General features: G+C 49.4%; 2 protein-coding genes and 1 pseudogene across 3 annotated transcripts; all 3 read left to right on the forward strand.

The window, feature by feature from the left end:
* The first annotated feature begins 239 nt into the window (after positions 1–239).
* Positions 240–7,137, forward strand: Znf408 (zinc finger protein 408). Of its 2 annotated transcripts, XM_021185607.3 has the most exons (5): positions 240–308; positions 587–861; positions 1,904–1,965; positions 2,123–2,373; positions 3,509–7,137. In XM_021185607.3, the coding sequence occupies exons 1-5, from the start codon at positions 263–265 to the stop codon at positions 5,005–5,007; spliced, it is 2,133 nt and encodes a 710-aa protein (XP_021041266.1). In that variant the 5' UTR covers positions 240–262; the 3' UTR covers positions 5,008–7,137. The 2 variants fall into 2 exon arrangements, with proteins under 2 accessions (XP_021041266.1, XP_085690770.1); XM_085834644.1 differs by lacking the exon at positions 240–308 and having other exon boundaries at positions 759–861; positions 1,870–1,965; positions 3,509–7,126.
* Positions 7,138–7,880: 743 nt separating this feature from the next.
* LOC147005870 (cytochrome c oxidase subunit 7B, mitochondrial pseudogene) lies at positions 7,881–8,250 on the forward strand (annotated as a pseudogene).
* Positions 8,251–12,897: 4,647 nt separating this feature from the next.
* F2 (coagulation factor II, thrombin) lies at positions 12,898–25,281 on the forward strand. Its single transcript, XM_021185528.3, has 14 exons — positions 12,898–13,043; positions 13,420–13,583; positions 14,264–14,288; positions 14,509–14,559; positions 16,199–16,304; positions 16,384–16,520; positions 18,654–18,971; positions 19,219–19,332; positions 19,409–19,535; positions 20,218–20,385; positions 20,701–20,874; positions 21,031–21,212; positions 24,851–24,921; positions 25,028–25,281. The coding sequence occupies exons 1-14, from the start codon at positions 12,965–12,967 to the stop codon at positions 25,166–25,168; spliced, it is 1,857 nt and encodes a 618-aa protein (XP_021041187.1). The 5' UTR covers positions 12,898–12,964; the 3' UTR covers positions 25,169–25,281.
* Positions 25,282–25,340: the final 59 nt, after the last annotated feature.

A 25,340-nucleotide genomic window follows, 5' to 3' on the forward strand; every position in this document is an offset into this window, starting at 1 on the left:
ACCTAAAGTGAGTGAGTTGGGTTCCGCTTTTCCAGATGCAGGAAACTAGCGGGCCTCTGAAATCCTAGGTTCGTATCGCCCATCGGACAGGGTTTTGTCTGACAAGTACTTCCAAACTCCCAGGTCCATCCTTCAATGATGCCTAACCATCCGGATTCTTCCTTGAGCTTAAATTTGGAAGTCAAGGACTGTTTCCGGGGGAACCGGGACAAAAACGCTCACTTCCGGTAGAGGGGAGTGGCGAGAGAATCTCTGTCCCAAGATGAAGAAGGTGGAGGAGGTGATCTTGGGGAAGACAGAGCCGCACCGTGAGTGACCTGCGATGTCTGCGACCCTCAGCCCTGGACTAGATGGCCACAGCGTTTTTCTAGTCAGCGCATTCCCCCACATCCCTTTTTCTCTTGAGTCTGGGATCCTGCTCCGGTGCCCTAAGAGCCTAGACTCCCTTCCAACCATTCAAGGGCCCTACTAACTAGAACCTTGCTAATCCCTCGGACTCGTGGGTCATAGCTGACCCTGTACCTCTCTTTCCCCAACCCCACGCCTTCATGGACCACTCCTTTACTGCCTTCCCGTCTCCCTGCAGCCCCAGAGCCACCCCTGGGCCAGAATACAGGATGGAGTCCTTCCGGAAAAGGCTTTGCTCCGGGTCTCAAAGCCTGCCCGCCGGGTACGAGCCCTGCCTTCCTTGCTCTAAGGAGCCTCCCCCAGGGCTTGGCCGTGGGCCCCTCAAGATCCAGGAATCAGCACTTGGGGGTCTGGTGTGTAGGAGCACCCCTGCAGCCCGGCCTGCATTGGGGACCTCTGGAAGAGGAGTCCGTCCTGGAGAAGGGCGAGGGAGTGAAGACACCGCACGAGGAGGTATTGAGGAGTCGGACATCTGTCTGAAAGTTTGGGGGAGGTTCAGACATTTCCGGACAGCTCTTCCAGTTTGTTAAAAGCAGGATATTTTCAAACTGGAGAAATAATTGTCCCTTCATTGCAGCGCTGTCTTGCTCTACCTAAGCAGCAGTAACTAAAGCAGATGCAAAAAAGTTGTGAGAAACTGAATTCCTACAGTGTTGGCAGAGACAAAGGTCAGAAGCTAAGGTTATCAGGATCAGATTCAAGCCTTGTTAACTAGTTAGCTAAATTACACACCTAATATTACTCACCTGTAAAAGTTGTGGCTGTTACCGAGATCCTTTGGAAGACCAGAGGACACGATGCAAGCCAAGAACGCTTGTGCTTTGTAAGCAATAGTAAGGATTGTTTAAAAGTATTGATGCTCTTGCAGCGTTTTCTGTTTGGTACTTGCTGGAAGGCTGTGCTGTTTAGAGCTTTCCACACCTTTAAGGAGAGGTGAGTGGACTCTCTGGTCTTCACTGACTGCAGATATAAAACAGCACCATAGAGCTGGGCATGGTGGTGCACGCCTTTAATCCCAGCACTCAGGAGGCAGAGGCAGGCAAATTTCTGAGTTCGAGGCCAGCTTGGTCTACAGAATGAGTTCCAGGACAGCCAGGGCTACACAGAGAAACCATGTCTCGAAAAACCAAAAAAAAAAAGCCCCAGCACCATAGTGTAGAGGCAACCCCAGAGGCTGCTGCTAGCCTTAGAGTTTCATCTTATGAAAAAAAAAAAGGGGGGGGGGTTGGGGAGTGGTGCATGTCTTTAATCCTAGCACTAGGGAGGCAGAGGCAGGAAGATCTCTGAGTTCGAGACCAGCCTGGTCTACAGAGTGAGTTCCAGGACAACGCTGTCTCAAAAACAAACAAACAAACAAACAAAAAAACAAAACCCAAAAGTTTCAGCTTAGCTTTGCCCCAGAAAGGTTGTGCCCAGATTTGATTTGCTTTTGTTTTGCTGTCTGCCCCTCACTCCTCGCAGGCACGGGGAAAGGGATCTCATTGTTTTATTCCAGGACTTCTCGTTAGCCCTGTGCGGAGCCATCTGTCCCCAGAAGCAAAGTTCCACTTGGACCAGGTAAGTAAAACAAGCTCTACTTGGGATGGAACCTGAAGCCAATTCTTGTTGCCTTCCCGGCGGTCTTTTCCAACGTGTGTTGCGAGGAGATGACGGAGGGGTCCGAGGAAGCCGCCTGAGGAAGGTCTGTTGAGCCAGCTCCTGCTCTGTCTTATAGTTTGGTGCAGCAAGGAAGACTGCAGAGTGATGGGAATGTGTCCTGGGTCTGGATCAGTGAGAAGCTTCACCTGCAGGTGGACCAGACTATATTGCCAGGCTTTGAGTTGCTGCTGCACCCACAGTCTCCACAAGAGAGTCTAAGTGTCCCGCACCCCAAGCTGGAGGAAGACGTCGCTGTGACAGGAGAAGTGTCTGCTCCACAGGAAGAAGTGGCCTCTCCGCAAGAAGATTCAGCAGGGTCTTGCACAGGTGTGTATCCAGGAAACATTAGTTCGAGGTCATATGGCCACATAAGACTGTGGCCTTCCGGTCTACATGAGACCCTGTCTCGTATCAAACAAACAAGGACCTGGGAACTGGCTCCATTAGTGAAGTGGCTTGCTACACAAGCCTGAAGACCAGGCTTGGGATCCCCAGGAGTCACATAAAAACTGACAGTGGTGCTGGGTACTGACACACACGTATTTGTGAACCCAGCTCTTAGGCAGAAACAGATGGTTGCCTGGAGCTCGACGGCGAGACCATCGAGTCAGTGACAACCGGGTTCAGTGAGACAGACCCTGTCTCATTTAAGAAGACACCTGACATTGTCACCTAGCCACAGAACATTTATAATATAAAAATATAAATGCCCACTCCCATATTGTTACAAAACACTAGGTGATCGGAAAGGCAGTGTAGCTGGGCAGTGATGGTGCATCCCTTAACCCCAGCATTCTGAAAGGCATTTTTGTTTGTTTTGTTGGTTTTTCAAGACAGAGTTTCTCTGCATACCCTTGGCTGTCCTGAAACTCTCTCTGTACGCCAGGCTGGTCTCAACTCAGAGATCCTCCTGCCTGTGCCTCCTAGTGCTGGGACATTATTGCATGTACATGGGTGTTTTGCTTACAGTATTTGTATACCACATTGTGCAGTGCCTGAGAAGTCCAGCAGAGGGCACTGGATCCTGTTGGAACCAGAGTTACAGGTGGTTTTTAGCCACCATGAGGGTGATAGGAATTAAACCTTAGTTCTTTAAAGAGCTTTCTCATTTTCCCCAATCCTGGTCCCCTTTGTCTTTCAGACAATACCCTTCTGCTCTGTCTTATCTCTGGAATCGGAGCAGGGTTTTTCATTTTACAGATGAGCTCAGGCTGGGAGATATGAGGGTCCAATCCCATATGTATCTCCAGTGGAGAACAAGAATGTCATTCTCCAGAGTGGCCTTACTTCTAGGGATTAACCAGGTCGCCTTGATGCACTTCCCCTTAAGTATTTAAGCTTGGGCAGGAGAGATTCATGTGTTTGTTTTCCTGCTAAAGAACAGCACGTGTGATGTGCCAGTAATACCGTCTGCCTGCTACCAAGCTTGCCTAACCCTGGAACCCCATCTCTTTCCTCATAGATCCTGGTCACGAGTCATCCCATAGTATCCAAGGAGACAATATGCTAGTCTCTGAATCTGTGACCAAAACCGAAGAGCAACTTTTCAAGAATAGCCAACCCATTGGCCTGTTGCTTCACGATGACAGCATGGATAAACAGTGCCTACCACAGACTCCACCTGAGCCTCAGAGCACCTCAGCTGCCCAGAAGAGCCCAGAGAACAGTGAAGTCGGTTTATTTCCTCCTGAGGGTGCCCAGGTGGAAACCTGCCCAGCCAAGCAGTTAGATGTCCCCAGCAGTCAGTGCCTGTCTATAGCCCAGACCTCAGAGCCTGGAACCCAGCTCCCTGACCTGTCTGGGCTGCTCTGCAGCCCTCTAGACCCAGTAGGAAGCTCCTCAAAGCAGGGCCGACGCTACCAGTGTGGGGAGTGTAGCAAGGCATTCCTACAGCTGTGCCATCTGAAGAAGCATGCCTTTGTGCACACAGACCACAAGCCCTTCCTGTGCACCGAGTGTGGCAAGAGCTACAGCTCTGAGGAAAGCTTCAAAGGCCACATGCTGGGCCACCGTGGTGTACGGCCCTTCCCTTGCTCTCAGTGTGACAAGGCCTATGGTACCAGCAGAGACCTCAGGGAACATCAGGTGGTCCACTCAGGTGCCCGGCCCTTTGTGTGTGAGCAATGCGGGAAAACCTTTGCCCGCCGACCTTCCCTGCGGCTACACCGAAAGACCCACCAGATGCCAGATGCCCCTTCACCATGCCCTTGCCCAGTGTGTGGACGGCTCCTGGCCACCCGGGGTTCCCTGCGGAATCACATGAGGCTCCACACTGGGGAGAAACCCTACCCGTGCCCCCACTGTGGCCAAGCATTCCGCCAGCGGGGCAACCTCCAAGGACACTTGCGGCTACACACAGGGGAGCGCCCCTACCAGTGCCCACATTGTGCCAATACTTACCCCCAGCTGCCTGAACTGCGGCGCCATCTCATCTCCCACACTGGCGAGGCCTACCTGTGCCCCGTGTGTGGGAAGGCCCTGCGAGACCCACATACACTCCGTGCTCATGAGCGCCTACACTCAGGGGAGAGGCCCTTTCGCTGCCCCCAGTGTGACCGAGCTTACACACTGGCCACCAAGTTGCGCCGCCACCTCAAGTCCCACATGACAGACAAGCCGTACCGGTGCCCCATCTGTGGCATGGGCTATGTTCTCCCTCATAGCCTCAGGCGACACCAGCTCAGTCACCAGCGTGGGCTTTCATCCAGCCCTTCTCTGCCTCCTGCTGCCCCTGAGCCCCCTATGGTGCTCCTCCAGAGTGAGCCGGAACTGCTGGACACTTGTAGCCAACAGGAAGTGCCCCCGGGTGAGGGTATTGTGGAGGTCACCATCTCTGAAAGCCAGGAAAAGTGCTTTATAGTACCAGAGCAGCCAGCCCCTAGCCCCAGCCTGGTCCTGATCCACAAGGATGTGGGCTTTCGTGGCTGGGCCGAGGTGGTAGAAGTAGAAGCAGGCACCTGACGCCCTCATCACCCTTCCTTTACCCCTGCAAGAGCTCCCCGTGAAGACTGGTGCAGCAGAGCGGGTGTCATTCATTCCCTTTGGGTCTTCTGAGAGGTGCAGGAACCCAGCTGATTGGCTTCTTAGGGTTGGATAGACTCAGCTGTCAATCCACACATCACATGCCCTCTGTAGTTCAGGTTTTAATTCAGTTGGTTGCTTTCATAGATGAAGTTTGTAAAAGCTAAAGGAGACAGTGTAGGGAGATGGGTGTGGTGGGATTTGTGCACTCCGTAAGCTTGGGCACAGGGAAGCTATGAGGGCTTAACACGATTTGCCTGTGAAGTCTGTGAGCCTAGACAATGTGAGATGTTGGAGATGAACCAGACATTCTCATAGTGACACACCCCTGGAATCCCAGCACTCAAGCAGAGGCAGAAGGGTTGCCTCAAGTCTGAAGCCATCATGGACTCTGTAAGTGGTCCTGTCTCAGGGAGGGAGGGAGAAGAGGTTGGCCTTTAACAAAGCCTGTGATTCACTGAGCTATAGGGATAGATCAGAAATAACTGCGTAGGCTGGGTGTGTAAGTTCACACCTGGAATCCCTGCCTTAGAAGCACAGGTTTAAGGCCTGCCTGCCCACCCTTAGGAAGAAGAAAAACCATTGGATATGAGTTCAGAGGGGACATGGGAATTGTTATATGATAGTGTGATGTGATCTGGGTGGTGCTATGGACCTCCCCAGTGGTGACAACAGGAGCATACTTTGAGCCAGGCTTTGATGAGTGAGTGTGTGTGTGTTGAAGCAGTGTTTCTTTTTTAAACAAATAGACAAGTGTAAAGCACTTTAACTATTCTCCCATAGCCACAAAGCTACCCAAGGGCTGAGTTTAAAGTCTGCCTGTTGCACTCGTGCTGCTCTATCTTGGTCTGCCTGTTCTTGGTAGGTGGATGGATTTTCAAGAGGTGAGAAGCAGGAGTGGAGATGTAATTCTAAAGAGGTGGTCAGGAGATGCCTTAGTGAAGTGAGAGCACTGTGAGTACCAGAGTAGGCAGTGAGCTGGGGAAGGGCTGGGTGCTAGGTGGAGTAAAGAAGACAAAAGCTGGGGCTGGAGAGATGCCTCAGCGGTTAAGAGCACTGACTGTACTTCCAGAGGTCCTGAGTTCAATTCCCAGCAACCTTATGGTGGCTCACAGCCATCTGTAATGGAATCCGATGCCCTCTTCTGGTGTCTGAAGACAGCTACAGTGTATTCATATACATAAATAAATCTTTAAAAAAGACAAAAGCCAGTGTGGCCACTTGCATCTCAAACTACAAAAGGACCTTCTCTAGGACAGTGTTTTTTTTTCTAAGTTAAACTAGCCATGTTGCACTGTTTTTGTTTTTTTAATAAATTGAATCCTGTAGTATCTGTATGGTATAAAGAGAACTGGCTGTCCCACCTAGAGCAAGCAGCAGAGGGACTGAGGTGGACCAGGGAGGTGAGGACAGGGAGAGGTTATGTTCCTGAAGTCAAGTTTCAGGTAGTATATTCTCTGGGAGGCAAGGGACAGAGTTCAGAGCTGGTGGCTGGGAGAGCAGTTAAAGTTCTCCCGACTCTCGGCCATGCATTTAAGATTTGGGCTGAGGTAGGCTTTAAGAAACAAGCAGTTGGTGAGAGGAACTGGGTAACTAAGCAACAGAGGCCCTGAAGGCCACAGTGGCTCTACTCCAGTTAGTAAGAGGAGAGGCTTATAAGGGGAGTAAAGGTGGAGCCATCAAATGGAAGAGAGAAACCTGAGAAATGTCACTAGAACTAAAGGAGTGTCCCAGGGGTGGTCAGTGCTGACACTGTTGAAACCTGTGAAGTCACAGGTGAGCTGAGCAGGGAGGGGTGATGGTTTATATGTGCTTGGCACCATTAGAAGGTGTGGCCCTCTTGGACTAGATGTGTCACTGTGGGTGTGGGCTTTAACCCTCTTCCTAGCTGCTTGGAAGCCAGTATTCTGCTATCAGCCTTCAGATGAAGATATAGAGCCCCTCTGCTCCTCCTGCACCATGCCTGCCTGGATGCTGCCACATTCCTGTCTTGATAATGGACTGAACCTCTGAACCTGTAAGCCAGCCCCAATTAAACGGGATGTATTGATTGTCTTTATATGTAAGTGTGCTGTGGAACAAATGGAAAGCAAAACTGTTTGGATGAGTTGGTTTGCTCTTTCCACCATGCATATCCTGTCCTGAGGATTGAACTCAGGTTGCCATGCTTAGCAGCAATTGCCTTTACCTACTGACCCATCTCACAGGCTCCCAGGAAGTAGACCCTGTTTCATCCCCTGCCCTCAAATGTGCCATGAGCCCTGACTGGTCAATGAGAAGAACCCCCAGGGAAGAGCTGGCCAAAACCGCACAGGAAAAGGGATTTCTGTGCTTGATGGTGATGGCAGAAGCAATGTGTGTCTCTCCTGCTTGCTGGTGACATTACCCCTGCCTGGTACCTGCCCAATCTGTGTAACTCAGTAGCAAAGCATCTCTGAAATTGTCTAATGGAAGAAAAGGCAGAAACAGCGGCCTCTGGAGAAAGACTGTCCCACAACCTGGAAAATAGCTGCTAAGATGAGCTGTAGGCAATGCTGGTTCTTCGAGCTCAGCTGAGACCCTTTCTAGCTCGTTTCCACAGAGCATCTCAGTTTAGGCAACTGCTTGGCAGTGTCTACCAGTGCTGCTAGGCAACCTGGAGACTCCACTGTATAGGCAGTGGGTGGATGTGGAGGCCATCCACACCTCAGACGTTCCCAGACTGGCATATGGAAGCTGATACCCATTCTACTTCGTGCATAGACAGGAGGAGACCTTTACAAAGGCTGAAAGAGTGAGATCAGAACAGAGCCAGTACTTTGGACGGCCTGGGGTTTGGGAGCGCGTTCTGCTACTTCTGGCCAGAACTGAGCCTGGTGCTAAAGAGTGTTGTCTAGAGCTGGGGTGAATTTGCACCAAGGCAGCAGCGTAGTCACCGCGGTTCCATCTTCGTCTCCGAGATGTTGCCCTTAGCCAAAAACACATTAAGCCGTCTCCAAGTTCGAAGCATTCAGCAAGTGGTGGCAAGGCAGAGCCACCAGAAGAGGACACCTAGTTTCCATGACAAATATGGAAATGCTATATTAGCAGCTGGAGCCATCTTCTGTGTTTCTACATGGACATATACAGCCACACAAATTGAAATAGAATGGAATATGTTCCCTGTTGGCAGAGTCACCCCCAAAGGAATGGAGAGATCAGTAGTCATACCAGCTGGTACAATAATCAAGGAATCGTTTCAAAACCAACTCAACCGTGAATGCCAAGGCAAAGACTCGTGTATATAGTATATATATCAGAGCGCGAACTGAACACAGGCTTCTGCCTGCCTTAGTGCTCTTCAGCTCACAGGAATGCCAATGCCCATTCTTGGAAAGACTGACCTTGGTATTGGTTTTGATTTGAGACAGCATGTCAGTGTGTGGCTATTGCTCGGCACTCACCATGAGTCCAGGCTTAGCCTTAAGCTTATACAGATCTCTTGCCTTAGCCCCCACACCAGGTGTTGAGGTATAAGCCACACACCTGCCAAGCGATTCTTAATAACTTGGTATATACTAAAATGGAATTCTTGCCAGAGGGCTAATCCTGTGAAGGCATTGCTGGACACATTCTTATAGATTTCAGCTTACCTATATGGCTGTGGAACCCCAAATTAAAAGATGTGGGTTGGAGCCTTGCCCCTCTAACCCCAGCACCTAAAAGGCTGAGGCAGGAGCATCAAGAGTTTAAAATGAATTAGTATTGTGTAATGTCTGATGTGTGTCAACGCATGTGCATGCCAGGGCACATGTGGACAACCTTGTGGAATCAGTCGTCTGTCTTTACCCATTTATGTGGGTTCTGGGGGTCAGAGTTAGGTCCCCAGGCTTGTGCTGTTTGGTGATTAGTTAACTTGACACAATCTATAGTCACCTTAGTAAGGAATCTCAATGGGGCATTGTCAAGAGAAGGCTGACTTGTGGACATGTTGCCAGGTTGGGGGGGAGGTTATCTTGATTGTGTTGAGGCTGAAAGATCTGCCCGCTATGGGTGGCACCATTCCCTGATCCTGAACTGTATAAGAGTAGATAAAGCGAACTGAAGATAAGTTTTCATTGGCCCATTGCTGTTGACTTTCGATGCTATGTGACCGGCTATCTCAAGCTCCTTCCTGATGGGTGGCTGTGCCTCAGTGATGGACTATAATGTGGAGCCAGGAGGAAAAACAAACAAACAAACAAACAAACTCTTCCTCTTCTAAATTGCTTTTGTCAGGATGCTTTATCTAGCAACAGAAAGGAAACTGGGGCATGTGGCAAGTGCCTCTGCCTGCTGGGCCACCTAACTCGCCCTTTAGTATTTCATTTTTCAGCAGGGCTGAAAGACACCTGCCTCTGCCTCCTAATACAGGGATTCCCTCCATACCCAACTTAGAAGCTCTTTACCTGTTCACTAACCAACACCCACCGAAGAGTGGGGGGAAAGAGAAAGGAAAAATTATAGGCACAGTGTTTCTAAGAATATAAACAGCTGGAACCCTCAAACCTCATTGCTTAGAATGTAAACTAGTGCAAGTACTTGGAACAGGTATCCATTGTAGGTTTTTTTTTTTTTTAGATGTATTTATTTATTATATGTAAGTACACTGTAGCTGTCCTCAGATACTCCAGAAGAGGGCATCAGATTTTGTTACGGATGGTTGCTGGGATTTGAACTCAAGACCTTTGGAAGAGCAGTCAGCGCTCTTAACCACTGAACCATCTCGCCAGCCCCCATTGTAGGTTCTTAAGTAAAGCCTATGTCTGCTTTCTGCCCAGACAGTCCCATAACCTGAGCATTTGCCTTACAGGAGTAGGCGCTGAGTTACATAAAAACATATACTCAAGACTATACCAAGGGGCAGTGAGATAGCACAGAGGTGAAAGAAAGCCTGCCATGCAAGCTTCAGGACCTGAGTTTGCTCCCCAGAAGCCACAGTGGGAGGAGAGAGTAGAGTCTCCAAAGTTATCATCCGACCTTCATGAACACTCTATGTTATGTGGCCCTGTCTCCTCTATACCTCATATACACACATACATAGTCAAATCAATAAAATTACAAAAAATTAACTTCATAGCATCCCAAAACTATAAGTTCATTCAAATACATATTGACAGATGAATTAGAAAGATAAAGCCAGGTGAGGTGGCACACATGACCTGCCTTGGGTTCAAGGTCAGCTCCAGGTACAAGAAGACTGTCTCTAAGACCCACCAGGATGCCTACGGAAAGGACAATTAAGCAGTGTGTGATATCCATGCAAAGAACTGAACATCATGGCACAGAGGGCAGCTCTGAGAAACACCAGGCATGATGGATCCCTGCAACTGTGTGTGAGCTAGAGGAGACACACAAAGCAGGTGCCATTCAGTTATGCCTCTATGGAGTTCAAAGACAGACAAAGCTGGTCGGTGTCAGGGTAGTGGTTGTTACAGGGGCAGGGGGCAGGCTGCAAGCTGACAGGAAGGAGCCATTGGGAACTGGTTAGGATGGGGGTATATGTCAAATGTGGAGTTAAATGACAATGATTTGTAAACATCCATGATAGACTTTGCTCCCGTGACGACACACATATAGGGCAGATTAGACCAGATTCAAAGTAGATGAAGGCAGGTTTGTTAGGAGGCAGCTTTCAGGTGAGTTCCCCGATCTCCCAGGTGGAGGTCACTGAAGTCACATCTGACCTAGAGCAAGGGGATTTTGTAGAGTTTAGTCGAGGAATAATGATGTGCAAGCTAGGAGCTGAACGGTGTCCATACACAGTCAAAAACTGAGCCCCTGAGCAGGCACTCTGGAATTTTCTCTGTGCCAGCCAGGTGGGGAAAGAAGGACAGATGGCTTGTGCAGGGTCAGTCAAGAAGGGTTCCAGCCAAATAAATATATGCAAGTTAAGCCTTATTTTTAGAGGCATATGTTTTAGAAAATCGTTAATATATATTATTTGTTGATGAGAAAAGGCCATCGGCATGTAAAGGCACCTGTGTTCAGGCCTGACCTCCCGAGTTCAGTCCCTGAGACCTGTGGGGTAGAGGGAGAGACCTGAGCTCCACCTGTGTACATTCCCAATAAATACATGCAATTGAATTTCAAAAAAAGAGGCGTATAACTGTTTTATTTTGTTTGTTTGACAGGGTCTCTCTGTGTAGCCCTGACTGTCCTGGAGCTTGCTCTGTCGACCAGGCTAGCCTCAAACTCATAGAGATTATTCAGCCTCTGCTTTCTCAGTGTCGGGATTAAAGGTGTGACCACTACACCTAGCTGCATAGGTTTTTTTGAAAGTTATTTTTTAAAAGATTTATTTATTTATTTTATGTATATGAGTACAATGTAACTGTAGAGATGGTTGCTGGGATTTGAACCTTCAGAAGAGCAGTCAGTGCTCTTACCCACTGAGCCCCCTCGCCTGCCCCAAAAGTTAATTTTTTAGCCAGGCAATGATGGCACATGCCTTTAATTTCAGTACTCAAGTGGTACCGGCAGGTGAACCTCTGAGCTCTAGGCTAGCCGGTTCTACAGGTTAGTTTCATGACAGCCAGGGCTACCTAGAGCAACCCTATTTTAAAAAAACAAACAAACAACCCCCAAAAGTTATTTTTTAAATTGTAACTGGAGAGATTGCTGGTTAAGAGCACTGACTGCTCTTGCAGAGAATCCAAATTTGCCTCCCAGCATCCACACTGGGTGACTCATAATTGCCTGAACTCCAGCTGCAGGGGATCTGGCCTCTGGCTGCCTCGGGTACCTGCACTCACATACATTACCAACACACAGACATATACACATAATTTAAAAAGAAAACTATAATGTATGTGATACATGTTTTTTTAATATTTTTATTAGTTATTTTCCTCAATTACATTTCCAATGCTATCCCAAAAGTCCCCCATACCCTCCCCCCGTGATATATGTTTTATATGTACATTATGAAAACACATAGGAAGTGGGCCACTCAGGAATTATGCTGACGGTGGGAGCCCCAGCCCCTTGCTCTCTGCCAACCCTTGTCCCAGACTGTACATGACCCCAAACAGCCAGCCCTGATGAAGTTAAGGCAAAGCAGGAGTCCCCACTTCCCAGGTGTGGGTGTCCCTGCTCTTTGTCCCTCTGTTCTATTTAGACCCAGGACTAATATTTACCTTGTAAATAGGAAATGGGGGAGGGTGAGAACAAGCCTAGCTGTTGTGTAGAACTAGGAGCCTTAAGAGGCTGGTGAGTGCAGACAGGTTGGGAGGGACGGGGCTGTGTCAGGGAGACCCAGAGACTTGGGCCAGCACCTGTGCTGGGGCAGGAGATTGAAGAAGACAGCTAGAGGCCAAGAGGCCCTGGATTTGGCTCCTCCCAGGCAGCCTCCATTCACCACCCACAGCACCATTAGAGGAGAAGACAGAGGAGCCACCTCCTGGCTGAGAGCTACCCTGTCTCACAGTGCAATGGGAGAGCTTTTGCCTGGCCACACCTATCTCTATTCCTTTTGTCTGTGCACACATCTGCTATTCAGTAGGCACGGTGTTTTGTGTGCTCTACATTACTAAGCTCTTTTTCTCAGCACAAAGCATTACACCCACAGCACAATGAGAAAACTGCAGTGCATGGATGTGGGGAGTTTTGAACCATCCCTGTCTATTGGGATTCGAAGGAGCCTCCAGAAGGACTTATTGATTCACATTTACCCACATCATAAATGAAAGGGTGGCGGTCTTCTCTATATGATTTGTCTCCCCAAGAGCATCCACCGCTGGTTCCAGGAGAACCTGTCCTCTTGAATGTCGGGGGTGGACATTTGTCCCCAAGGTCCTGATCTGCTGACCTCTCCCTTGCCACTGATTTCTTCACATCGGTTCAATATTAACCCAGAGAGAGTCAGGACAATCCCTCAGATCCCAGGAGCTGACACACTATGTCGCACGTCCGCCGCCTGGGCCTCCCTGGCTGCTTGGCTCTGGCTGCCCTGGTTAGCCTGGTACACAGCCAGCATGGTAAGGGGCACTTGGAGGCCTCGGGCAGGATAGAGGATGTGGGAAAGGCCTGAGGGATGGGGTTTCCTGCCTAAGAACAGAGAATACAGGGACAGTCCCCAGGTGGACCTTAGACCAGAGTGTCCAGCTTAGAGAAGGAGTCATGTGTGTGGTGCAGGTAGGAGGGCATCAGTTCTGTCTTCTAGAACGGGGGAATGGGATAGGGAAACCAATGAATGGCAGATGACTCAAACTATGTCCAGTGGCTTTCTGGGTACTTTCCCCATCCCCTATGTTCCCCCTTGGAAGCTAGCAGGGCAGCCAGCTTCCTATCCCTAATGGTTAAGCTAGCCAGCCTTCCAGAGGCCACTTCCCATTCCCCTGCCCCCTGCTGCAGTGTTCCTGGCGCCTCAACAAGCACTATCGCTGCTCCAGCGGGTCCGCCGAGCCAACAGCGGCTTCCTGGAGGAGCTCCGAAAGGGCAACCTAGAGCGTGAGTGCGTGGAAGAGCAGTGCAGCTATGAGGAGGCCTTTGAGGCCCTGGAGTCTCCCCAAGACACAGTGAGTCCAGCAACACTCAATGCTAGGAGACAGGGCAGGTAGGCAAGGAACAGGCCTGGGCTCCCTCTGCAGGGGAGCACTGGACCACAGGTGACAGGAGCAGGAAGCATCCGGGCTCTTCCCCTTTTCGGACTTTCACTTCTATTTGGACTCTTGTCTCCTTGAACTGCAAGATGGGCACCCAAAATCTGTCTTGGGGACTTGTAGACCCGGGGTGTCACAGTGAGCTCAGCTCGCGACATGAGGGGAGCTCGTCAGCTTCAGCAGCCAGCTATACTGCGGCTCAGGGTTGTCTGGTGTTTTGCTTAAGCCTTTCCACCATTTTTGTGTTCCCTGTTGTGTACCCACTGGCCCTAGGGCTCTGTTGCAGCCCATTCCCTTCCGGGGGGCCGAGAGGGACGCACTTTTGTCTCCTCTAGCACGGAGGAGATCTGTTCATTCAAGGGTGCCCGGCTCTCTCTCTCTCTCATTCTCTCTCTCTCTCTCTCTCTCTCTCTCTCTCTCTCTCTCTCTCTCTCTCTCTCTCTCTCTCCTCTCTCTCTCTCTCTCTCCATATTTTCTCTGTTTGGAAGCCAAAGTAGGAGACTCAAGCTGGGCTCAGGTGGTAAGGGAAGGATAATGCTACTAACCGAGTAGAACTCCATCCTGCCGTGGTCTCACCCCCAGCCCTTGCTTTGCAGGACGTGTTCTGGGCCAAGTACACAGGTGAGTGGGTGGCCAGAAAGGTTTGCCCAAGGAAGGGTGGTTCGGGGCGCTCCACTAGAGAATGTCCTCTCCCTCAGACCTTGTTGCTGTTGCATAAAGCACTCCTGGCACCTGCTCTGCCCTGCCCCCATCCCATCTGTTACCCTGCCTTTATCTTTCTGTCACCTGTTCCCACCCCGTCCCCACAGATACCAAACGTATTTCTGCTTTCTGTTTTCAGTGTGTGATTCAGTGAGGAAACCTCGAGAGACTTTCATGGACTGTCTGGAAGGTGGGGAGCAGACTCGGGTGGGTGGGTGGTGCGGAAGCCTGCAAGAAAGGAATCGCAGAGTGGTCAGCAGCCATGGCTCAAGTGGTATCTCCAGTGCCTGACGGTTCCTCTTTGTCCTTGGTTGAGGATGTCTTTGCATGTGGCCTTGTGGCTGGCACTTAGCCAGACTGTTGGAGGAATGAATGGATAGTTAATCTCAGGGCCTGGCTCTCAGGGCCCAACTGCACTTCTGTTCAGAGCTCTCTGTCCTATTAATTCATTCTCCAAAACGTTTTTGTTTTGTTTTCAAGACAAGGACTCCTACAGCCTAGGATGGCTTTGAACTTGCTAGGTGCTGAGGATAAATCTGAACTCCTGATCCTTCCATTTTCACCTCCCCAGGGCTGGGAGTCCAGGCATGTGCCTCCATAGCAACTGTCATCCGCCATTCATAGCAACTGTCATTCTTCTTCTTCTTTTTTGTTTTTTGTTTTGTTGTTTTGTTTTGTTTTTAGTTTTTTTTTTTTTTGAGACAGGGTTTCTCTGTGTAGCCTTGGCTGTCCTAGAATTCACTTTGTAGACCAGGCTGGCCTGGAACTCAGAAATCTGCCAGCCTCTGCCTCCCAAGTGCTGGGATTAAAGGCATGCGCCACCACTGCCTGGCCAGACTAGGTTTTTCTGTTCAGCCTTGGTTGTCTAGTAGCTTGCTGTATAGACCAGGCTAGCCTGGAACTCCCAGAGCTCGACCTGTCTCTGCCTCCTGAATGCTGGGACTAAAGGCGCGCATCACCACGCCTATACTTGTCTTTTTATTGTAATAGGAGTGGGTGTTTGCCTGCATGTACATCTTATACCACGTATGTGTCTAGAACTACAGAGGCCAGAAAAGGGCATTAGATTCCATGGCACTGAACTTAGAGACCTTGTGAGCTGCCACGTGGGTGCTGGGAATCAAACTCTGGTTCTCTGGAAAAGCAGCCAGTGCTCTTAACTGCTGAGCCATCTCTCCCGCCTTCATACTTTAATTACTTACTCAAAAGATATTACACTAAGCCTTCCATGTGTGCCAGGCACTGTACTGTGTTGGTGTTGGGGGCTGGGGGTTTCTTTTTGTAGACAGGGTCCAAGTGAGGATGAGCTGGCCTTGAACTCTCCTTAAACCTCTGTTTGCTGAGAGCCTGAGTTACAGGAGGTGACGATACCAAATAGGTGCTGGGGGAATTGAGAGCATGGGAAAGTTGTGGGTTTTAAAGAACTCACAACTTTTGGGTAACAGAAACAGCACAGGGATTCCTGGAAAGGCCAGGCGAGAACAGAAAGAGCAGCTGGCTTGTCGGCAGAATCAGAGATGGCTTCCCAGAAGTTCTGTTTACCTGGCCTTGTGGGATGAGCTAGTGAACAAATCTGAGAGAATTCCAAGCGTGGAAACTGTGTGCAAAGGCCCTAAGATAACAAGGGCGGCAGATCAGGTTGGATTACAATTGTGCCTGTCACCGAGTTGTCACGTGGCTGTTGTGGAGTGGACGGAACAGCTACAAAGGAGTGAAAGGATGGATGGTGGACTACAGAGAGCTTGGGGCCAGTGGGCAGACAAAATGTTAATCGAAGATTGGGGGACATCTCTGGGGTCCGATGTAGACTCAGGTGTGTGTCTCTGTAGGTCGCTGTGCTATGGATCTGGGTGTGAACTACCTTGGGACTGTGAATGTCACCCATACCGGTATCCAGTGCCAGCTGTGGCGTAGCCGCTACCCCCACAAGCCTGAGTGAGTGCTTTGCAGGCCAGGATGGGAAGCAAGGGCACACTTGGGAGGCACAGGTCCCCGAGCATCCCTTCTCTTACAGAATCAACTCCACCACCCATCCTGGGGCAGACCTGCAGGAGAACTTCTGCCGCAATCCAGACAGCAGTACCACGGGACCCTGGTGCTACACCACAGATCCTACTGTGCGCAGAGAGGAATGCAGTGTCCCTGTCTGTGGTGAGCTGGGGCCAGGAAGCAGGTCATGGCCATGGCCAAGGGGCCTTCAGAAGGCTTGATAATATTGAGTGGGCATCACAATGCTGGCCACCTTCAGAGCAAGAGGAAGGAGTTACAAACTGAAGGGGCAGTTGGCCAGGGCATTTGGGAAGCCTGGGTAGACTGCCTGTCACCTCCTTTTCTCCCTCCCAGTCCTGGGTCCCTCATGCTTCAGGCTGTGGCTTGTTTCAAACAACTTTTGTGTGTGTGTCCTGCCAAGGTGCTCTCCTCCAGGACTTTCTCCTAGATCACTTCAGCCACATGTCTTTCCCAAACACCACAGAGTTAAGCATATAAGGCTGTGTTCTGGTTGACTGTTGTGATCAGTTCCCATGGTTACCTCATTGTAGCCACAGTAATGCTGCAGAACAAACATCCATACCTGAAGGGCATGCCACAACAAGGATTTCTTTCTTACACCGTGGAGGCATGGCTGGAGGATGCTCTCAGCTGCACTCTCCCCAGTGTGTGTGTGTGTGTCTGGGATGGGGAGACAGTGTCCCAGCCAGGATTGCTGGGCCTGCATGGGTGGTTGTGCCATGAATGGTGGATGCAGCTGAACCTGGTGATTGCTTGTTCTGCTTGTATCACTCTGGGGCTGAGCAGTTCCCTGAGGGAGTCCCTCCATTCCTCCATGACAGCAGAGGAATGTAGAACAGAAGTGCTCTTTGAAGGCCTATGCTCAGAGCCGACAGTTACTGTTGCCTGTGTTCCATTGGCAGAACAAGCCATCTGACCAAGGCCAAAGTCAAGAAGTGAAATACAAAACCACAAGTAAAGGATATGAATATAAGCAATGAATTCATACCAGGGGCTGGAGATGTGGTTTAGTGGTAGAGAGTTTGGCTACAATGCACAGGGTCCTAGGTTCAACTCCCCCCAACCCCACATACCCTCTACAAGCAGGCCCATTCGGTAGTGCAGACCTATGATGCCAACTCATGGAGATGCTGAGGCAGGAAGAGCAAAAGTTCAAGGCCTGGGTAGAAGACTTGGCTCAGCAGTTGAGAGTATTCCTTTCCTTGCAGAGGCCATAACTCAGGTCTTAGCATCCATGTCAGGTGGCTCACAGCTCCTTATAACGTCAACTCCAGGGGATCTAATGTTCTTTTGACAAGCATCTACACATGTTCACACACACACACCACAAATACACATACCTGTAGCATAAGAGACATGAATAAAAATGAAAACAAAATTTTTGTTTTAAAGTTCAAGGCCTGCTTAGGTAACAGTGAATTCAAGGCCAGCTTCAGCAGCTTAGTGAGAACATGTCTCAAAATAAAGAGAAAAAAGAGGCCCAGGGGCTGTAAGTTAACGGTGGAGAATGCCGGGTCCCTAGCTGCAGGTTCAGAGCCCATTCTTTGTCAGCTATGCTCCACCTGAGATAGCCCTTAAAGCAAATCACCAGTGATCTTTAAAACAAAGCAAACAAGCAAACAAACAACCCCCCCCCCCGCCCCAGATGCTTAGCTAGACTGCCTCTGTCCATGTTTGTAGGACATATGTTGCAGACTCGCTGAAACTGACCTGCAAGCTTGCACCCTGGTCCACACAGATCTTCCTAGCAGACCCGACAGCCTTTCTGTTGTGTCCAATTAAAACTTGAGATCCAAGTCAGGTGGTGGTGGTGCACACCTTCAATCTCAGCACCTGCCAAGCTGAGGCAGGTGGAGCTCAGGGAGTCCCAGGACAAAAAGCACCCCCTACACACACACACACACACACACACACACACACACACACACACACACACAAACTTTAAAAAAGCAAAACCCCAAAAAGCAACAAAGTTTTACACAAATTGACTCCAGGCAGACCCTACCAACAGACTGAAGATAGTCTAGGCGCCCCAGGGGTCCTGCTGCTTGACTCACTCTGCACCAGATATTTCAGCTGTGTATATTTCGTTCTTCTGTCAACTATTAGGTAAGACTGGCACGCGCACTCTGTTTGAAGGGAGGTTGCTGAGGCTAGGGGTGCTTAGGCTGCCTGAAGTCACACGGGAGTGATCCACCAGGACAGGGATTCAAATCTCCTTCGGGTCTACGTGTAGTTCCCCCCAACTTTGCCTTTTGTATCCTTCTTTACCAGGCCAGGAGGGCCGTACCACTGTGGTGATGACTCCTCGCTCTGGAGGTTCCAAGGACAATCTGTCACCTCCACTGGGACAGTGCCTCGCTGAGCGTGGCCGACTATACCAGGGGAATTTGGCTGTGACAACACTTGGGTCCCCCTGCCTGCCCTGGAACAGCTTATCAGCCAAGACCCTGAGCAAGTACAAAGACTTCGACCCCGAGGTGAAACTGGTGGAAAACTTCTGCCGCAACCCAGACTGGGATGAGGAGGGCGCATGGTGCTATGTTTCGGGGCAGCCTGTCGACTTTGAATACTGCAGCCTCAACTACTGCGGTGAGCGGAGCTCATAGAGCAGGGCAGGGGCAAGGACTGAAACCAAGTGGGTTCGTTACAGCCTTACAGAAACCTGGCTAGGGGTAGGTCCTATTCTTGTTTCATAGATGAGTAGACGGAGGCCCTGAGAAATTGTTGGCTGGTCACCAAGGTGTGCGTAGACTCTTAACCTCGGAGTCAAACGCCCTCCAATGCCCCTGGGGTCTTGGGAAGGTCTGAGGTCCCAGCCACTGCCGGGTCTCTACAGAGGAGGCGGTGGGAGAGGAGAACTATGATGTGGACGAGTCCATCGCGGGACGCACCACCGATGCGGAGTTCCACACCTTCTTCAATGAGAAGACCTTCGGCCTTGGGGAGGCAGGTGAGACACCCGCATCTCAGTGGGACGAGAGGCTGGAGGCCAGGATGGGCCCCTCACCGTCTGTCTTGCTCTGCAGACTGTGGCCTACGGCCTTTGTTCGAGAAGAAGTCGTTGACAGACACAACCGAAAAGGAGCTTCTTGACTCTTACATAGACGGGCGCATCGTGGAGGGCTGGGACGCTGAGAAGGGTATCGCCCCCTGGTGCGTCCTGGACCGATCTACAGGCCTGCCCCACCCACGGCCGCTGCAGGACCTGGCTCCACAGATGACGCTAGCACCCACCCTCTAATTTCCCCCAGAGCTACCTCAGCCAGCTTTGCTGTGTCTGCCGAGTAATTGTCAGAGATGAGGCCAAGCGAGCTTACGTGACTCATCCTCAGGCATGCTGCATAGTCAGGACTGTATCCAATTCTGATCTAGAGCTGTGCTAAACAATACGGTCTACACTGGAAGAGCTCTGGTCTTCTACGGCAGCCAAATCAATCCGAGATTTGAGCCCTGGAGGCAACCATGTTCCACTATCTGTCTTTCTCTTCTCTTCTCTTCTCTTCTCTTCTCTTCTCTTCTCTTCTCTTCTCTTCTCTTCTCTTCTCTTCTCTTCTCTTCTCTTCTCTTCTCTTCTTCCTTCCTTCCTTCCTTCCTTCCTTCCTCCCTCTCTCTCTCTCTCTTTCTTTCTTTCATCTTTATTTTTGGGGTGAGGGGAGGTCTTATATAGCAGAGGCTTACTTCAAATTTCTGATGCTCCTGCTTCCACTTCCCAAGTGCAAGGATTACAGGCTTATGACACCATCTTAGGCCAGTACTCTTCATCTAAGGGCTTTTCCCATTTCCAAGGCTGTTAGGGACTGGGCCCCAGCTCCTAATGCACTCTGCTTCCCGTTAGGCAGGTGATGCTTTTTCGGAAGAGTCCCCAAGAGCTGCTGTGTGGGGCCAGCCTTATCAGTGACCGATGGGTCCTCACTGCTGCCCACTGCATTCTGTACCCACCCTGGGACAAGAACTTCACTGAGAATGACCTCCTGGTGCGCATTGGCAAGCATTCCCGAACCAGGTATGAAGCAAATGCCTGCTGGTGATTGGCTGGGTTCTGAGTGCTCATCGGGGGCTCTGGAGGCTCTGGGGTACATGGGACCCACAAGTATGAGCTTTCAGCATCCTCACTGGGCAAGCCCGTATGGCCAGGCTCTGGCCCACTCCAGACAGGAGAACATGGTCCAGGTGGGAGTCTCTTTAAATGTGACTATTGGAGCAGTACATGTAGCATGTGCCCATCTCTGTGGGCCACATGACTCAGAAGACTCTGTGTGACCGTGCTCAGTTAGCTGAGGGTCTCATGAGTGGTCCTTCTCTGTTGGGGTCTGCACAGATATGAGCGGAATGTTGAAAAGATCTCCATGCTGGAAAAGATCTACGTCCACCCCAGATATAACTGGCGGGAGAACCTAGACCGAGATATCGCTCTGCTCAAGCTAAAGAAGCCTGTACCCTTCAGTGACTATATTCACCCCGTGTGTTTGCCGGACAAGCAGACAGTAACCAGGTCAGCACTAGGGTCTCCGTTGTGATTTGGCCTGGGCTCTGAACCTTGGGGCCTGACATACATTTGCAGGGTTCAGTTCCATGGTATAAATGCAAAAGTCATTTTCTAGAAGGCTGTCAGGGACAATTCTCATCAGGTCCCTCTCTCTCCCTAAAGCTTGCTCCGGGCTGGTTATAAAGGGCGGGTGACAGGCTGGGGCAACCTTCGGGAGACATGGACAACCAACATCAACGAGATACAGCCCAGCGTCCTGCAGGTGGTGAACCTGCCCATTGTAGAGCGGCCAGTGTGCAAGGCCTCCACCCGGATTCGCATTACTGACAACATGTTCTGTGCTGGTAAGGCTTTCTGTCTTGGGCCAGAGAAACAGCTGGGATGGGGGTTAGCAGGCTTGGCATGTGGTACAGGCACAAGCCTGGGCACTTACAAGCCAGAAGACCCCAGGTAAGTGGCTGAAGCTTTTCTGAAGGTAAAAAGAACATAAAAGTTTTCATGGTGTTGAGATCTGAGGTGTGTGTCTGTGTGTGTGTCTGTCTGTGTGTGTGTGTGTGTGAGAGAGAGAGAGAGAGAGAGAGAGAGAGAGAGAGAGAGAGCAAGTGAGAGAGAGAAAGAGCGAGAGAGAGAAAGAGAGAGAGCAAGTGAGAGAGAGAGAGTGAGAGAGAGAAAGAGAGAGAGAGCAAGTGAGAGAGAGAGAGAGAGAGAGAGAGAGAGAGAGAGAGAGAGAGAGTGTTTTGCCAGTGATCATTAATACCTATTCAACCAATCTAGCCCAGCAGAAGTCCTGGGTACAGAAAGAACATTCATTTAGCCACTTAGCATACATTTCTTGAATGCCTATTGTGTCCTAGACAGCACTTTGAGGGGTACTCAGCAGGAACTCAAATAGGTGGTCCTGAGAAAGCTGCCTTCCTAGAGGGGGGGGGGCTATGCCAATAAATGCCTGTTCTTGATAACAGCTCTGAGGAGAGAGCAGAGGGAGGGAGACTGTAAGGGACGAGTCAACTAAACCCAGTGGTCAAAGGGGCTGCGTCGGCCTTTTCTCAAGCAGGTTAGGCAGAGATGGGAAGAAGTGGATGAGGAGTCAGACACAGAGGGAGGGGCAAAACCCGGCCTCGGGAACAGATGTAGGTGCAGGGATGCTGAGGTGGGCAAACACTTGGTTGGCCTGAGGAACAGCAGGGAGGCCTGTGGGCTTGAAGAGCAGTAAACTCAGTGATCCCATGGAATGAGGTGAGAGAAGAGGGCCAGGTGTAGTGGTAACATCTGTAACATCAGCACACAGGGAGTGGAGGCAGGAGCATCATGTGGAACTAGAGGCTCATCTGGGTTACAGGAGATCTCTCTGAAGGCAGAGGCAAGGGGGAATCTCTTAAGCTACAGGGCAGCCAGAACTACACAGAGAGACCCTGTCTCAAACAACAAAACAAACTTCAGGTTAACAAGTGAGAGTGTTTTGATATTTTTATTGGGATTGCATTATGTTCATAAAACATTGGATGTTGACTATAATCCATTTAAAATAAGGACCAAAGTGTTTATTCACTTTAGTGCTGTGGATTTTCCTATCTTCTCATCTTCTTGGGTCTTCTTTGGTAGCTTTCTGGAATGCTGGAGTGTATGTATTCTATGACCTTTTCATTCTGTAGCCCTTTACTTTATATATTTGTGTTTCATCTCATACCCTTTTTGAGTTAGAAAGGAGTTTTCCTGTCCCTCCCCCCCCCCATACACACACAAAGACTAAGAATTTAACATGTTAAATACTTAGACCTATGATTTTTCTCTCCTGTCACATTAACTCCTACTCATCCTTTACATGTTATGCGTGTTTGGGGGAGAGAATATGGGATATGTATGTGTTGATGTGGGTTCAGACATATGTGTGGAGCACAGAGGTTGAAGGTGGGTGTCTTCCTCAGGCACTCTCTGTATGTATGTATGTGTGTGTGTGTATGTATGTATGTATGTATGTGTGTATGTATGTATGTATGTATGTATTGAGAAAGAGTCTCATTATGTAGTCTTGGCTGACCTGGCATTTGCTGTGCAGTTCAGACTGGCACTGACCTCAGAGATTTGCCTGAGCTTGTATTAAAGCCATGCATTCCTCTGAGTTCTTTAGTAGCTATTTAAAAAGAAATTTTTTTTTTTTTTGAGATAGGATTTTACTATCTATCTTAGGCTGGCCCACAGTTTACAATGCCCCTGCCTCAGCCTCCTAAGTGCACTTGGTTTACTTAAAACAAAACAAAATCCCAACTTTATGAGCCACCATGTGGTTGCTGGGATTTAAACTCAAGGACCTTTGGAAGAACAGTCTGTGTGCTCTTAACCGCTGAGCCATCTCACCAGCCCAAATCCAAACTTTATTATTACTGTGGTGTTGTAGATTAAATATAGGGCCTTGAACTAGGCAACTGCTCTAACACTAAACTATATCTCAATCCCAACTAAGTCTTAAGATTTTGGATTTAAGGGTCCCTTTGTATTTTGGTATGTTAATAATTAATTGTGATGAAGATTGTGATGGTATGGAGTTTATTTTTAGTAACTCATTATTTTGTAATTATTGTTTCATTTGTCATCTTATTTTCCCTGTGTTATGTTTGTTTTTAAAAAGTTATGATTTAGGAGAGTGTGCATCTTGGTCTAGTGTTTATCTTTCCTTTGGGCTTATGCTATTCAAGATTCAAGATGCCAATCCTTCCTCCCTCCCTCCCTCCCTCCCTCCCTCCCTCCCTTCCTTCCTTCCTTCCTTTTCCTTCCTTCTTTCCTCCCTCCCTCCCTTCCTTTCTCCCTCCCTCTTTCCCTGTATTGTGTGGATTTTTCTTTTCTTTTCTTTTTTTTTTTAAAGATATGGTGTAACCTAGGCTTGAATCCACTATGTAATTGATAACCTTTTTGTTTTTTTCCAGACAGGGTTTCTCTGTGTAGTCCTGGCTGTCTTGGAACTCACTTTGTAGACCAGGCTGGCCTTGAACTCAGAAATCCGCCTGCCTCTGCCTCCTGAGTGCTGGGATTAAAGGCATGTGCCACCACTGCCCGGCCTGTAGCTGATAACCGTGAACTTCTGATGCTTCTGCCTTCCCCAATCCTGCCCATCCAGGGCTGGGATTACAGGCATGTGCCATCATGCCCAGTTTATGCAGTTTGTGAGGTGCTGGGGATCCGAATGGCTTCATGCATGCTAGGCAAGCACTCTACCAATGTACAGTACAGGCTGGTCTCGGAATGTTAACAGTGTCACCTCAGCCTCCTGGTTACAAGTGCGCACACCCAGGCTGAACCTTTAACCTCCTTAGACCTTTCACTTTCTCCCACTTCCTGGTCATTTAATTTAGATCTTTTGGGACAATCTATGGACCCCAGGCTAGCCTCAAGCTCACCATGTGACTGGGGATGATCTTAAATGAATCCTCCTGGCTCCAACCTTTAAATTGTCGATTTTTACAAGCACATCCCATGACATCTAATTTTTAAAATTTACTTTTCATTTTTGGATTTGGGAGTTAAGCTTTTTTCTGAATGTACCAGTTGCTTGAAGATGTTTCAGGTAGTTTTGTAGTTGATTGAAGGTGTCTTACTAAGGTCTTTTTTTCTTGTTTCTTCCTATGGTCTGGTTAGTTTCCATGTTTCTGGGCAGGAGTGTTTCTACTGATTTGCCATGTTCTGTTGAAAGATATGTTTCTGACTTCATTCTATATGTATTTTAGATTATATGTCCATTTTAGTTCACTAAATTGAGGTTTGGGTGTTCCTGGAGTCTATTTATTTGAAGGTGTGGTTAGGGGTACAGGAGAAGGCTGTGACTTGGCCAGAGTGGAAAGGGCAAGAAGGGGCTGAAGTTGGGGCATCTTGACAGGTAAAGGCGACAAGCTTGCTAAAGGACTAGCTACATAAGGTGAGGAGATGAGGTCATGTGACTGGCTGTAGCTCCTTAAGGGAAGTAACTTCTGAACTCCTGTTCTCTCTCAAGGCTTCAAGGTGAACGACACCAAGCGAGGAGATGCGTGTGAAGGTGACAGTGGAGGACCTTTTGTCATGAAGGTACGTACGCTTCTTTAAAGGCCAGGGGAAGGTTGGGGGTCAGGAATTTGTTTTCAGAAACAGCACCTGAACCTGACTCTTGGAAACCCGCACTTTCCTTCCTCAGAGCCCCTACAACAACCGCTGGTATCAAATGGGTATTGTCTCCTGGGGTGAAGGCTGTGACCGGAAGGGGAAATACGGCTTCTACACGCACGTGTTCCGTCTGAAAAGGTGGATACAGAAAGTCATTGATCAATTTGGATAGGTGTGTGGGTGGGTAAGGGACCTACACTATGGAATCCTCATTGCAAAATCACAGAAACCAATCAAATTATTTTTGTGGTTTGTTTCTGTTCTCAATAAAAGTGATTGTCAGTAGGTCTCAGTGTACCCAGTGCTTTTGATGGACAATGCTCGGGACTAGGCTCTGGAAGAGG

The sequence above is a fragment of the Mus caroli genome, unplaced genomic scaffold (genome assembly GCF_978045245.1).
Source record: "Mus caroli unplaced genomic scaffold, Mus_caroli_1 scaffold_2, whole genome shotgun sequence".
Taxonomy (NCBI): Eukaryota; Metazoa; Chordata; class Mammalia; order Rodentia; family Muridae; genus Mus; species Mus caroli.

Bases quoted from the DNA above. Each gene is read 5' to 3' on its own strand.
- Znf408 (XM_021185607.3), top strand. From the start codon at position 263: ATGAAGAAGGTGGAGGAGGTGATCTTGGGGAAGACAGAGCCGCACC. The intron at 309-586 runs GTGAGTGACCTG...GTCTCCCTGCAG, and splicing joins GGGGAAGACAGAGCCGCACC to CCCCAGAGCCACCCCTGGGC. The intron at 1,966-2,122 runs GTAAGTAAAACA...TCTGTCTTATAG, and splicing joins CAAAGTTCCACTTGGACCAG to TTTGGTGCAGCAAGGAAGAC.
- F2 (XM_021185528.3), top strand. From the start codon at position 12,965: ATGTCGCACGTCCGCCGCCTGGGCCTCCCTGGCTGCTTGGCTCTGGCT. The intron at 13,044-13,419 runs GTAAGGGGCACT...CCCCTGCTGCAG, and splicing joins CCTGGTACACAGCCAGCATG to TGTTCCTGGCGCCTCAACAA. The intron at 24,922-25,027 runs GTACGTACGCTT...TTCCTTCCTCAG, and splicing joins GAGGACCTTTTGTCATGAAG to AGCCCCTACAACAACCGCTG.